At 38.2% G+C, this 15,058-nt stretch overlaps 1 protein-coding gene across 4 annotated transcripts in view; it reads left to right on the plus strand.

Moving 5' to 3' along the window:
- The first annotated feature begins 11,581 nt into the window (after positions 1 to 11,581).
- Positions 11,582 to 15,058, plus strand: part of epha7 (eph receptor A7) — a 71,554-nt gene continuing 68,077 nt past the window's right edge. For all 4 annotated transcript variants that reach the window (XM_060883469.1, XM_060883470.1, XM_060883471.1 and 1 more), the window contains exons 1-3: positions 11,582 to 11,755; positions 13,352 to 13,416; positions 14,338 to 15,007. In XM_060883469.1, the coding sequence (XP_060739452.1) occupies positions 11,668 to 11,755; positions 13,352 to 13,416; positions 14,338 to 15,007 (823 nt within the window). In that variant the 5' untranslated portion in view covers positions 11,582 to 11,667. The remainder of the gene's footprint in view (positions 11,756 to 13,351; positions 13,417 to 14,337; positions 15,008 to 15,058) is intronic.

The raw sequence follows: 15,058 nt of genomic DNA on the forward strand, positions 1-15,058 counted from the left end.
TGAGGAAAACTGGTTGTGTCTACTTCTTTACATAATGACCAATTGTGACCAATTTAGTGTCCTGTGTTCTGTCTTTCAGAACATACTAATGAACATACTCCCTTAAAATTGGAGGGAAGATCCGCAATGTACAGAAAACGACGTGACGTGACGTTAGTAAGGTTGTGTATTCCAGGACGTGTCCATCATCAAATGTCACCCTGCACTTTCATCTCCGGTTCTGATAGAGTGCAGCAACGGGGGCTTTGGAATATCTCTGGCAGCTGTGAGAAGCCGACACACACACACACACACACACACACACACACACACACACACACACACATAAACAAATCAATGTGTCTCCTAGCCACACACAATATTAAAGCAGGAATGCACAGCAGTGAAATGAGGTCTAATAGCCATCTCTTGGTGTCACTCAAACGTCTCCGATTTGACAGGAAATGCATTATCCACACAGGCACAGAGACGGCCGGTGCCCTCCCAAGCTCGAGCGAGGCTTTCCGGCTGACGAGCAGCTGATGAGCTCGAACAATGACTTATTACATTTCCAGATGCCGCATATCTGTTAAATCAAGGGGACATGATTTCAATTCGGTTATATGAACGCAAGCAACCTGTATCGGGGCCTCCAGAGTGGAGGCGGAGCCTCGTTACTGGACATTTTATTTTTAATTTCTCTTTCAAAAAAAAAAGAGGAATAATTGCTAATCTCGCACAACCGAGCTCTCTAATCCTCGGAACGACGAGCTACGGCTAGGAAATGAAAGCGCTCCTTTTTTTTTATGGGTCGCTTCATGGCAGCTCTCCAGGGTTCAGATTTCAGATTGAGGTTTAAGAAGATGTAAAGCACGAACGTCTCTCGATTCAATTATCTGATAGCATTGTGCTGGGTGTACTTTTTGCAATTAAAGTTGTATTTCAGGGTCAGCTCTTGTCTGTCCGTCCGTCCGTCATGTCTGGGACATTCCGTTTTATACCTGAAGAAAAAAAAACTTAGCTAAGTTTATGTACATAAATACGTGCAGGTTTGCCTGCATTGCTACAAGGCTAAAATATCCAGTTAATAATTTAGCTGTGCTGTGTACACTTTGTCTTTTCATGTCTCTACCTAGTGAACTCTCTTATGATTAGGCGGGTGAGTAATACTGGGACTTTGGCGTCCAGTTTGCTCTGAATTGTATATCTTCTTTTTTTTTTTTTTCCTTTCTTTCCATCTTCACACAAGCCTTCAGGGAGCAGCTCGCCTACTTTATCATCATCCACCCAAACGAACAGAGCAAACATTCAGTTCTGTGCTCAAACACCACGCCTGTATGCTCTGCTCTACAGCTCCATGCCGGAACATATTAACAGACTTTATTTTATTTATTATTTTTTAATCAGTATCTAATAGTGTTGAATTGAATTTATTTGAATATCATGTCATGCCAGAGCGAGGGTTAACGGCTCATATGACGTAGACACGGATCTAAGCATAATAATAATAATAATAATAATAATAATAATAATAATAATAAATGTGTTACAAAACACGATTGAAAAAATCAACATCATTATCATCGTCGTCTCCATCACTGACAGGATGATATTATGATACTTCATCATATTACAGGATGACAGGAAGGAATGAGTCTCCAGTGTGAGAGATTTTTGCTGCCACTTTAAGCTTAATAAGCAACAGTTACCGTTAGCAACTAGATGTGGGCATAATGTAGAACGTTGGCAACTAGATGTAGCCAAAATGGAGGAAGTTTTATACATCACAACATTGAAAGATATATTTGAGGTGTTAGATTTACGTTGTCGCTGCATGAGTTTATAGTTTCTAGTGATTACGTTAGATCCAGAACACAGACATGCTAGTTGGTCAAACCGCTAATGCTAAAAAGCAAATATCTTAAACGCATTTTCGCTAAGTTAGCTGTCCAGCTTGTACAAGGATATCATAAAGGGCTCAAAAAAGTCAAATCCACACTTCATCATCTGATCAGCAGGAAGGCGAAGGAGAAAAATAAGGAAAAATCTTGAAAGTGTGATTGGGAAGGAAAGCAAAAAAGTCCAAGAATGTGAAAGAGTGATAAAAGGGAGAAGGTGGCAAGAGGTCAGGCACTGAGAACGCCGCAGGGTTGAAGCTTCAGAACTGAGCTCTTGTCAGCAGTTTTACAAAGACCGAAGTGAAGGAGGAGATAAAAAGAGCAGGGGGAACCAGGCTACACGTGTGCCGATCCCTTCAAATCTTACATAATCCCTTGTTCTTTCTCTCTGGGAGGAAAGTCGACTCGGAGCTGAAGTAAAAGGAGGCTGTGTTAATGACAGCGACGTGCTGACGCTGCACAGGTACTTTCACCTACTCACCCTGGGTTAGCTTAACGGCTAAATGGATTCCTTCTGCCTTTGGTTAAAATGGAAGACGAAAACTGTAATACGTCTAAAGGCAGGGTTTGGAAGGGGAAACAAATTAGCTATGATGAGTGGATTGAAGCATTTCCACAATGATGTATAAGAAAAAATTGTTTGTGTCCATCGTTTTTATGGACTATTCTAGCATTTGTAATCAAACTCACAAATTATGAGGTAAAACTTGTGCAAATTTACCTCAAACTCAAATTATGAGGTAAAACCTGTGCAAATTTACCTCAAACTCAAATGATGAGGTAAAACTTGTGCAAATTTACCTCAAACTCAAATGATGAGATAAAACTTGCAAATTACGAGGTACAACTCAAATTATGAGGTAAAACTTGTAAAGGCCACTATTGCTTTCTTTTTCATTATTATTATTAGTAATATCACTAGCTACAGGAGATCCATATTTCTAAAGCAAACATGCTAAAAACAAATCGACAGCAACATTTGTACTAGCACTAGTTTCAATGATGTATTAACTTAGCAAACTGTTACCTAAACTAACTCATATAGCTACCAGACACGTTTACATGTTCTGTTACCGAGCTTTGTATTTCTTCATAATCCAACACTCTACACATGTTTAACAGGATTAAACATTCTTAAGAAAATGTTTTCTTCCTTTTTGGAAGTAGCAAAAGTAGCAAATAGTGTTTGGGGAACTGAAAAAAACGTCTGACCTCAACACCTGCCTCAGGATTAATCAGAGGAATCATTCTAGCTGAACGTTTAGCTTGGTTTGCGTTATTGTACAGGGAACAGAATTGAAAAATTGTCGCTTTGAGATATTTTCACTTCTAGGGTCTCCATATAAGGTAAAAAAGAAACGCTTTCTGTTTTGATGCTGTGTTTTTTTTTTTTCTTCTGGGAAATTAAGTTATTAAAAAAGATCAGTAGTGACTTCCAGGATGCTCAACAGCCACACATTTAGTTGTTAAATGGTCTGTAGGGCCTAATGCTAGTGTGTATTGTGTCCTGTTGAATGATATGACGGAGTTTGTGGATCAGTACGGAGACGTTGCTGAACTGGGAAACGGCAGTCAGAGAAATAACACCAATCAACCCTATACATCAAAATATATGAAGATGAAAACAAGGCAATCTGTTGTGTAAAAAGGCCACTTGTACGTACCCTGCTTGTCTTTTTCATCAGCGTGTGAATGGCGGGGAGCCGCGGAGACTCGGACTGCGGGGAGCTAATTGCGTGTTGTTTGCTTTTATCGCCACAGATGCTTCAGTGAATGCCATTACTCTCTCCCTGAGTGTGTGAGTGTGTGTGTGTGTGTGTGTGTGTGTGTGTTCTCATGCAGGCTCATTTGAACCCTTATTTTCTGTCATTAGTGCTCTGATTGAACAATAATCACAAAAGGTTACCAGATCACTTATTGGTTTGGTCTCTGGACAAATTAAAAATCAATACAGTTCATATTTACCTCCCGCAGGCAGCTGGTACAACACCAGTTATGCTTGTTAAGTCTTAACTTAATGAATTTAGCCTAAAATACAACAACAACAACAACTAACAAAACCTGTTTGTAAACTGACAGCTCGGTTCTTGGGGTTCTTTATAGTTTCGTCCAAGTGCCAGAGCAGAAAAAAGCAGCACTGTTCTTGTGCTTGAAATGTGAACCTATTAACTTTGCAGTTGGTCAATTTATCATGGTGTAAAGTTACTCAATGCATCATGAGGTCTCTCTCTCTCTTCCTCTCTCTCTCCCTCTCTCTCTCTCCAGCCGTCCAACCTTCCTACAGATCTCCAACTGGAGCAGCTTCAGCATTTTGGAGGAACACTGAAATCTTACTCCTTCCTCTTCTGTCAAAACAGAGGCCCTGCTCCACTCTTTCATGCCGTGGAAAACCGACAACGGCTTCTTGTCGTCTTCTCTGTCAGCAATACAATCTTTTGCTCCTTCTGTCTCCAGCTGTGATTTCCGTCCCTGTAAATCTGTCGTTCTCTTTACCAGATATGGCAGAGAAACTTGAGGTTGTGATGTCGTAAGGTGTTATTAACAAAATCATAACAGGATAACGTAATAACATAACGTATATTGACCGTCTCAAAAGTTTGAATCCCAGGTCCCCAGAGCAAGGCCTAACCCTCGATTGCTCAGCTGTATAAAAGGAGATGTAAAATGTAAAACGCTCTATATGTGGACGTCTACAAAATGCCATAAATGTTAATATCATTACACAGTCAATATATTCATTGTGAGAATTGCACAAAAGCACTCCTGATCTGGTGGTTTATTGGTTTGCCACTTACGTCTGAATTGAACCTCTACCACTGGGAGTTCAAATTCAGACCCTCTGCTCTGTGTGGGCGGAGCTTGAATGTTCTCTCTGGGAATTTCTTCCGAGTTCTCTGGTTTCATCATCCAGTCCAAAGACATCCATTTGTAAGCTGAGTTTCATCTCTATATTGTCCATAGCCTGTGAGTGTGTGTGATAGTTTGTCACCCCGTCCAAGGTATTCAATGTTTTGTACCCAGAGTCCCCTGGGATACACTCAAGGTTCCCTGTGACCCTGTATAGGATAAGCTCTACATTTGTCTCTGAATGGGAAGAGGAAAACAAACAGAGTGTGAAATCTGCTATTTTTGCTCCAATTGCTTCTGAACCAATAGCGAGCTCTAAAGTTCCCTTCCTACGTCTGCTTCACGCTTCCGGTCGTGCTTCGTGTGTTTATTCTGGTGGGAACAGAGGCATCATCGATCATGGCGAGCTCGCAGAAACGGTACATGACTGGAACAGAGCGACAGGGAACGGGAAAGGACTGTTGTCTGATTAGAATGGAGGAAACACAGGTATAGTGAACGGCCTGGTGAAATTTATTCACGCCTGGACATCTTTAACTGTCAGAAGTGAAACTTTTATTTCTCTTTAAACCAAACGGTCACTGAGAAGACTTAGCATTCATGACTGAAAACAAGAACAATAAGGATTAATTGTTGTAGTTACACTAACGTTTAGCACTTCTAGCTATTTCCTGTAGCTTTATTATGTCATTGTATTTTTTGGAGGAAAAACTAATAGTGTTAATGAGAACCTCACGCCTGCTGAGTGGATAGAAAGAGGTGGCTGGTTCGGTGGGTTTTTGCTGTAATAATTCATTGATTAGAGGCAGCAGGGTGTTTTTTCATTCAGCATTAATGAGAGCGAATGAGTCGGTGTGCGCAGTTTAGAGCAGCCGCCCGCAAGCCTTCGGTGGAGCTCGTGGCTCATGCTTCCCTCTTGTTGCTTTGCGCTTTCTAATGGCTCTTTGTGTAATTAAATCGAAAAGAAAGGAAGCGCACGTTGCTGCGATGTGTCGTCAAGTTAAATGCCCTGTTGTTGCCTGGGAAAAGGAGAGCACTAAACTACAAGCGTTTAAATATTTATAAGCAAAAATTATTAAATAAAAAATCTTTCCTTACGAAAAAGTCGCGTGAACCGCAGACGTGGAAGTTAAACAGCCCTTTTAGACTTAGTAAGTGATATTTAACATGTAATATGTTGTTTTTGTCACATGATTCATCTGTTTTCATGCTTGTTTTCACATTTTTTCAATTTCTTTCACATTTTTTCACTTGATTTATTTTTCAGGCATGATTTTTAACACGATTCATTTATTTTCTCAGGTCATTTATTTATTTATTTATTTATTTATTTATTTGTTTATTTGTTTATTTATTTATTTATTATTCATATATTAATTATATTATTATTAATATATTAATTAATCTTGAAAAATGTCACTTTTTTTTCCTTGTGCGATTTTTAACATGAATCAGTTATTTTCTCATCTGATTCTTTTTAATCATCGTTTACAATAAATTGTTTTATATATATTCACAAATGCATTTATTTGCACGTGTAATATATTAAATGATTCATTTTACACAGAGATTTTAATAAACGATCAGTGTTCAAACAATTACTTTCTTTTACATTTGATTTTCTGTCACATTTCCTTATTTTTTTAACTGACGTGTCATTTTTCACTCATGATATTTTAGTGAATTGTACGTGAGCTCAGATTCAGTTCAATATTTTTTTTCTTATGATTCACTTACCTATCTATGATTCACGTTATGTTTTTCTAACCGAATACATTTTTCAGTGATTTTTATTTGTTATTTGTATATTTATTCTCACATGTTCTTTAACTTCTAATAAAGTTACTTTCTTTAATAATGTTCTTCAATCGGCTTTATAAACTCTGCTCTCTAAACGTTTTATCTTTTAAGGTTGTTTTATTTTTTTTCTTCAATTCTGGTCCTGTCCCACATTCAGGTTTTGTGATCAGGCCTCCGATGGTGTGTCAGGTGCAAATGGGGCACTAGCCGAGATTCAACAATCCCTCGGTCACACTGAACCCGTTCTCTAGAAAGCGTTCTCTTGGGCCACCAGTGCACTGCATTACTGAACTAAAAAAAGACCTCAAATTGCCTGGGAGTGCTTACCAAAAAACCCACGTCTCTCTCTCTCTCTCTCTCTCTCTCTCTCTCTCTCGGGCTGCTGCTCCTTGTGGCTATTAAAACTCTGCTTGTTTTTTTTTTCTTCCCCCCTTTAAGGGCCCTCAGAGGCTCCACCCTGGCTAGAGAGACGGATGGGGCAGAGCAAGTTTGGCTGTTCTCCCCTCTTATTACCCTCCCAGCTAGGGGCGCTTAGGAACACAACACTGCTGCATTCATGCTCTGTTCACACATCTTTCTGTCTGTACAACCCTGAACTTTGCGACGAGTGCAAAAATAAGTAATTCTGAAAGGCAAGTATGAGTCCTGGAGCAAAGTAAGACATAAATAAATAAATAAATAAATAAATAAATAAATAAAATAAAATAAAAAATAACCATGTTGTTGCCTGCTGACGAAGAGATGTGGTTCAAGCTCCGGGTTTCAGAAGCGCTAACAAATAAACACACCACAAAACGTGCAGTATTCAAACGGCTGATTTCACTTTTTATTATTTTTTTTTTACAGATTTTTTATTTAGTTGTTTGATTTACGCCAGATAAACAGACTTACTTATAAAAACTGTTATTCATTCAGAAACAAGCTCAGTAATAGGACCTTCGTTGTAATTTTTACTGTGTTGTGTCATAAAAGATTACAGCCAATCACTGTCCAGTATGCAAATACAAGCACAAAGTGCTGGTTTTGCAGTGGAAGGGGGCGGGACATGTCAAACTGGGCGTGTTTAATATCGTTCTAGTTAAAAATAGTTCTGTTTGAAGCTTGTTGTTGAAGGTTTAATTACCTTTAAAAAGAATGTTTGACTTTCTTAAGAACCCTTTAAGAAGCTCTTAAAGAAGAGAAAGTCTTTGAAAGTGGGACCATTTCTCTAATCTAAACTCTAGGGTCTTCTTTATATGAAGTTCTAAAACGTTATGGTTGATTATTCGTAGAAACTTTTAGAAATATAAATAAAAAAAACCCACAGCACTTTGAAAACTGAATACAAAAAAAAAAAGAAAACGTACATTACATTTCAAAGCTTTGTTATTCAGATGAGATGCTAATTATTTTAGGATCAAGCTTCACATTACTCACTGTTCATTTTCCTCAACGTTTGCTACAGAAAATGAGACATTTCTTAGAAAAATAAACAACAAAAAAAAAAAAACAGTTCTCCATAAAAGAGGAAGTGGTTCTTTCTTTTCAAAGAACCAATGAGTAAAGAAAACAGTTCCTGGGCCGTGTAGAGGAACATTTTCCTCAGCTGACAACGTGTTTGATTTTGGTCGCTAGGACAGCTATGGTTGCTGTTGTAGCTTGCTTTATGAAAGAATGCTCACAGATGTAGGAGGACGCTGATAAGAACCTTCGCCGAGAGAGCTCTACTCCTGTGAACTGTCATCCCCACATGACCACTAGAAGATAATCCCATTTTAAAGAAAAGAGTCTCATTACCAGATGCGGGGATTAGCTAAGCTAAGCTAAGCTCTGTGTCCGCTATCAAAATGATTTTTACAATTTTTTTTTGCTTTGTTTATTTTCACGAAATCCATCCGTCGTCACTAATTTACCTTTCGCTTTTGTATACAAAGCAATCACAGCCAGGCTAAAGCTGGAACTCTTGATCGAGAGCACGTGCTAATGACCGTTATTTTGGATATAAATATTCAAAAGAGTATTAGCAGGCTCTCTGATATCTCCTTAATCCGTTATTAACAGCCGTGTCAGGTTTTAAAGGCACACGTTGACGAAATACTGAAAGTCATTCGTCAAAAAAACAAAAAAACATTTAACACACCTCAAAGCAGAGTGTAAAATGTTGCTAATGAGTGATGTGGAAGGAACAATGCTATGCAGGACTGTGTATCAGGGCTAATGAGGATTAGCAGTCATTTGCATACCAAACAACAAATAAATACATATGCAAAAAAAATAAAAAATTAAATACTGAGGTAAATAAACCTTGGATAGAGTCCTTGCCCACCACTATCCATTTGCGAAGTACATGGTGTATTAATCAATATTTGTGGGCCATAATTACACTCGGTTCTCTTGTTCTAGCTAATGGAGGTTCATAAGTGACCTGGAAGGAGCGCGCGGTACGTTTCCGAAGCTAATGAGTTCCCCTTCGTGCGTTAATTTGTCAATGATTTGCCAAGTCATCTGAGAGGATGCAAATGAACTTTACTCTGTTTTTATTGTGTTGAGAGTTTATTTTAAAAATCTTTAGGGAGCCTGGACTCATTCGTTAATGTACGAGTGGATTGACGTAAAGTACGTTGTGAGTGCCAGTTATAATATATTCTAGAAAAAAAGAAAAAAATGTTGCTGGTTTTGATTGTCTATGTCTCTGGACTGACAGTTCTGCAGGTGGAGACTGATGACTGCTCTTTCCAGCAGAAATGCATGTCAAGCGAGTTGTTTTGAAAGAAAGCATTACAGCCAATCATGTGCCAGTATGCACATGACAATTAACATCTTTGGTTTACTGTTTGATTGGGGCGGGGCATGTCGAGGTCAAGTGTTACTGAGTTACATCCAGAAAACAGCTTTTTTTAGAGAGTTCAGGAGGTTTTTTGATGTTTTTTTACTGCGTGTCTGTTTCAGTGTCTCTGTGCCTTTGTGTATATTCTTTTACTTTTATCTGCGCGTCTGTGCGTCTGTCCCTATGACTTCCTGTCTGCTCCTTTATCACTCTGTCTCTCTGGGAGTCAGTCAGTCTTAGTCAGCGTCAGTCTATTTGTCTGTCTGTCTGAGGTATAGAGGAGACGTTTGTCTTACTGTCACAACTCACCTACTCCCTCTATAGCCATCTCTTACAGCGTGTGAACAAAACCGTGTCTAAACCTTTAAATAAACTCCAGAGCTGATTAAATATATCATGTAAAAGTTTTCTGCAGCCAGGAATTACTGTAGGTGTAAAAAAACAACTCAAGTCTCCTTCTGTACAGAAGGAGAAAGTATTTAAATATAATAATTTTATAAAGTATTTAAATATTAGGCTCATTATTCAAACATGTGGAGTAATATGCTGATTAGTTTATAAAGTCAATAATACAGTCTTTTGTAATGGAACGTTACGATTTCCATGGAAATTTGTCTCTGTTTACTGGGCCACGTCTCGACTAGCACCGACTATTGTCTTAAAGAATTACACCGTGTAACAGTAATATGTTTCTTATTAGTAATAATAAGTATTACTAATTAGTAATACTTATTATTACTATTAGTATTAGTATTAGTATTAGTAATTAGTAAACATGTTAGTAATATTATGTTTTTTTTTTTTTTTTTTTAAATACGATAAATAATAAGTTAACATTATATTTAAAATATAATAAATAAATAGGGGTTAGCACTAGGTTAGCACGTTCACCTCACACCTCCAGGGGTGGGGTTTTCGATTCCCGCCTCCGCCTTGTGTGTGTGGAGTTTGCATGTTCTCCCCGCGCCTTGGGGGTTTCCTCCGGGTACTCCGGTTTCTTCCCCCGGTCCAAAGACATGCATGGTAGGTTGATTGGCATCTCTGGAAAATTGTCCGTAGTGTGTGAGTGTGTGAGTGAATGAGAGAGTGTGTGTGTGCCCTGTGATGGGTTGGCACTCCGTCCAGGGTGTATCCTGCCTTGATGCCCGATGACACCTGAGATAGGCACAGGCTCCCCGTGACCCGAGGTAGTTCGGATAAGCGGTAGAAAATGAGTGAGTGAGAATAAATAAATAAATGTGAACATTTAAAGAAAAATGAAAATAAATAATAATAAAAAAAATGTATTGTATTATTTGGACTGAATGGAAAAAGTGTACAAATACAAAAAAAAGTCTTTGTTTTACCAGCAAAAAAAAAAAAAAAGGAACAAAAAAACAAAAAAGAAATGTATGCATTTTTCAGGACACATTTCTGCCAGGGGCGCTTATATTAACAACAATGTGTGTTCAGACTTGTCTCTAATTAAACTAATCATGGAGTAAAATCCTGTGTTTTTTCTTAACGTGGCATCAAGTTATGATGAGCTACAGTAAGTGATACTGAGCAACTGGGCCCAGTGGGTGATATTTAATAAGCATGCAAATCCTAATCAGATTCTCTGCCATATGTTATGAATAATATAATAATATGTTATAATAATAATAATAATAATAATAATAACAACAACAAAAGAAAATATTAATTATAATATTAAAATAGAAATATTTATAATTAAAAATAGAAAATATAATTATTATTGTTATTATTATTGTTATTATTAATATTATTAATTGTATTATTGAATATTATTAATTATTAATACTATAAAGCTAATTAATAAAAGTAATAATAATAAAATACTAATGAATAATAATTAGTATTTTATTATTTATTATACATTATTTATTATACATCTAATTAATACTGTTATTAATTAGCTGTATAATATTAATAATTAATAATATTCAATAATACAATTCATAATACCAAAGTCTATGTTACTGATATATAATAAACATTTTTTTAACTATTTTCTAGAATAGTCATATATAATAAACGTATAATAACAGTTTTCACAGAGTTTGTTTACATCAATTTTTTTTACTGAAATCCCGCCCCTTTCCTACAGTCACTCTAGTTGATTGGCAGCGTTTCTAGCCCCGCCTTGGTCCCGCCCCCTCCGCCTGTATTTGACTGAGACGCTCGTGTTGCGCTCACTCAGAGCCGGTGGCTGTGGCAGTGTCGTCCATGGCAAGGCAACGGATATAAGCGCACGCGATCTTTCTTCTTTTTTTTTCTTCCCCTACCCTGTATTTCTCGTCTCGAGCTGCTCACGGTCCATCCAAAGCCCGCACCATGACCATGCTTGGCCGCCTGTGGACTCTATTCTGCATCCGCGTGTGCTTTTACGCGAGCTTCGGATTAGCGCAGAGCGCCAGAGAGGGTAAGTGATGAGAGGCGAAAGAAAAAAAAAAGTTTCCGCGGATGGGAGAGCGGAGAAGTGACGCGAGGCGCGCGAGCGTGGAGACGGAGAGTTGTTACTGAATGCACGCACGCACACACACACACACGCACACACAGACGCACACACGCGGTGTCGGATTCTAACGAGCTGGATACGATGTTTCCGTGTCGCACTGATGCGCGTTTGGATACTGGAGAACTTGCACTGTTGCAGTACCGAGCAGCCCGAAATGTCCGCGCGCAGCGGGAGACCAGTGCTCACTCCTGATTTATTTATTTAATTCATATTCTCCTTTTTTAAATAACAGAGAGATTATTCTTATAAACAAAACCATCGATATCAAATCTAATTTTCTTTAGTAATGTCCTGAATATTTATATTTTGGTCTTTATCTAACTGTCGGATCAGACCCGAGTGCTGAAAACCTGCCACAGTGTCTTCCAGTCGCACGCACAACTAAACTGCTTTTGTTCCCTGGGTCTTTTTTTTTATATTGGTTTGTCGGTTTGTCGGTGGAATTTGGGAAGCTGTGACTAATGGATATATTTATAATTATAGAGGATATAAAATATAAAACATGGTGAATAATAACTTAAAAAGGACCAACGGGTGTGCGTAAAAACGCGCACTGTAGGCTACATGTCATATATATATATATATATATATATATATATATATATATATATATATATATATATATATATATATATTGCATTTACATATTGTATTTAATGTATTTTTATTTATTTATTTTATTTTTTAATTAATTATTTTTACGGTGTTTTCATTTGTCGCTCCGCGGCGCATAAAGATCTCTCTCTCTCTCTCTCTGTCTCTCTCTGTATCTATATATATTATCTTATTCCCCCGACAAAGCGCAAATGCAGCATTTCTAACTTCATCAATGTGCCCAAACCCCGAATCTACCCCTTCCAAAAAAGAAAAACCCCAGAAATAACCTCACAAATCAGCCCCTAAATAATCTCTGCCTGCTTCAGACCAGCAGCTCGTCATTTCCAGTCCCACTCGATAAAAGCGCAGCGCATATGCATGTTAATTCCCAGCCACAAGCAGTGTGCAGAATTAGGTCGTGCACGCTATAGCAACTGAGTGTATATCTCACATCACGTATTTTTCACACGTTTTGTGTTTATGCTATCATTTAGTTTCTGGTTTCATCTATGAAAAATGGTTTTCCCTAAAAAAAAATAAAAATCTCATTTACCAAAAAGAAAAGAAAAAAAAACCTAGCAAAGGAGAAATCAGTGTTTGGCTTGTCATATTGGGTTTTGTAATCATGGCATGTTAATTCAGCTCCTTGTTTGAGGCTCTAAGCACAAACAGCGTGTTTACACACGCTCAGCCACCACACACACACACACAGGGGTCATGAAATATTGCTAGATGTTTTCTGTCACAGAGCATGTTTAGGAGCTAGCTGGATCTCTCGCTCTTTCTCTCTCTCTCTCTCTCTCTGTCCCTTTCATATGCAAATAGTTGAAGTTTTGATATTGATCCACTAATTCCTGACTGTCTCTGTGTCCATGTCTGTGTCCGTGTCTTTCCCTCGGGCAGTGATCCTGCTGGACTCGAAGGCACAGCAGACTGAGATGGAGTGGGTAGCATCTCCTCCGAACGGGGTGAGTCTTCCACTGTTACGGGATCGAACTTCGGAGATCAGACACGGAATTATTCCTTATGTGATCTTTCAGATGCTCCTCAGGAAGCTTATAGTTTTGGCATCTATATTAGAGAGAGAGAATGTGAACGAAACACACATACACGTATCATGTTCATAAAATATTCAAGTTTTGTTTTTCTTTGCTTGAGGACTTTTTCAGGTGTACTCTACACCGCTTATAATACTACATGTATATTTGCATCTTGTTAAATGCAGGAAAAAAAGAAAATATCATACTCCTTTATTACATGATTTATTCCTCCGTTTTTTATTTATTTATATAATTTAATTCCAATCTGTATGTCATTTGCCCAGAGCTCATTTTGTACATTGTGGGTTAAATGCTTTTATAATAAACTACAAAATCTCACCTTCGTATTCCAGAAGTTATTTATTATTATTTATTTCAATCAAATTCATTTTTTTTAAATATATATAATTTTGATTTTCTTTGTTGTCTCAGATATTTTTCGTATATTAAAAAGAAACTTTTTGGATCACCGCACTGTTTATTTCTTATCCTTCAAATAATTCTCTTGTTTTTCATTGTTTGTTTGTTTATTTATTTATTCATTTATTTATTTATTATTTATCTTTTTACTTTTTTACTTAGCCACTCTTAGTTTTCCTGGTGTATATTGGAAATGTGTTAGACGTTGGTTTATTTGTTTAGTCTTTATTTATTATTCAGTCCTGATCTCGCAGTTAAATCAGATTTTTTACACCTGATGATTCTGAAACTTTTCCAACAGTATATAATTTTTTGATAAGTTTGGGTTATAATAGATCTCAGATGTTGTGCAGTGATATCTGGGTTTCTATGGAAGCATGACGATTATGAATACTTGCAGGTTGTATTTATTTACTTTGCCTTTTCCAGTGGGAAGAGATCAGCGGGATGGACGAGAACTTCATCCCCATTCGCACGTATCAGGTGTGCCAGGTGATGGAACCGAATCAAAACAATTGGCTTCGGACTAACTGGATCGAAAAAGGTGATGCTCAGAGGATTTTCGTGGAGCTGAAATTCACACTACGGGACTGTAATAGCCTGCCTGGTGTGGTAGGATCTTGCAAGGAAACGTTCAACTTGCACTACCAGGAGACGGACGCTGAGATGGGTAGGAATATCCGCGAGAGCCAGTACCAGAAAATAGACACTATCGCGGCGGACGAGAGCTTCACACAGGGCGATCTGGGTGAGAGGAAAATGAAGCTGAACACGGAGGTGCGGATCATCGGGCCTCTTTCACGCAGAGGTTTCTACTTGGCCTTCCAGGACGTCGGAGCATGCATCGCTCTCGTCTCGGTCAAAGTTTACTACAAGAAGTGCTGGTCCATCATTGAGAACCTGGCCACGTTCCCGGACACAGTAACGGGATCAGAGTTTTCCTCACTCGTTGAGGTCGAGGGAACGTGCGTCAGCGACGCCGAGGAAGAGGCCGACAACTCTCCCAAGATGCACTGCAGCGCCGAGGGCGAGTGGCTTGTGCCGATCGGAAAGTGCATCTGCAAGGCCGGGTTTCATCAGAAAGGGGACTCGTGTGAACGTAAGTATGCCAAACTGCCACTTCACTTTTCTTAGAGGAAATTTCTGCATT

The sequence above is a fragment of the Tachysurus vachellii genome, chromosome 12 (assembly GCF_030014155.1).
Source record: "Tachysurus vachellii isolate PV-2020 chromosome 12, HZAU_Pvac_v1, whole genome shotgun sequence".
Classification (NCBI taxonomy): domain Eukaryota; kingdom Metazoa; phylum Chordata; class Actinopteri; order Siluriformes; family Bagridae; genus Tachysurus; species Tachysurus vachellii.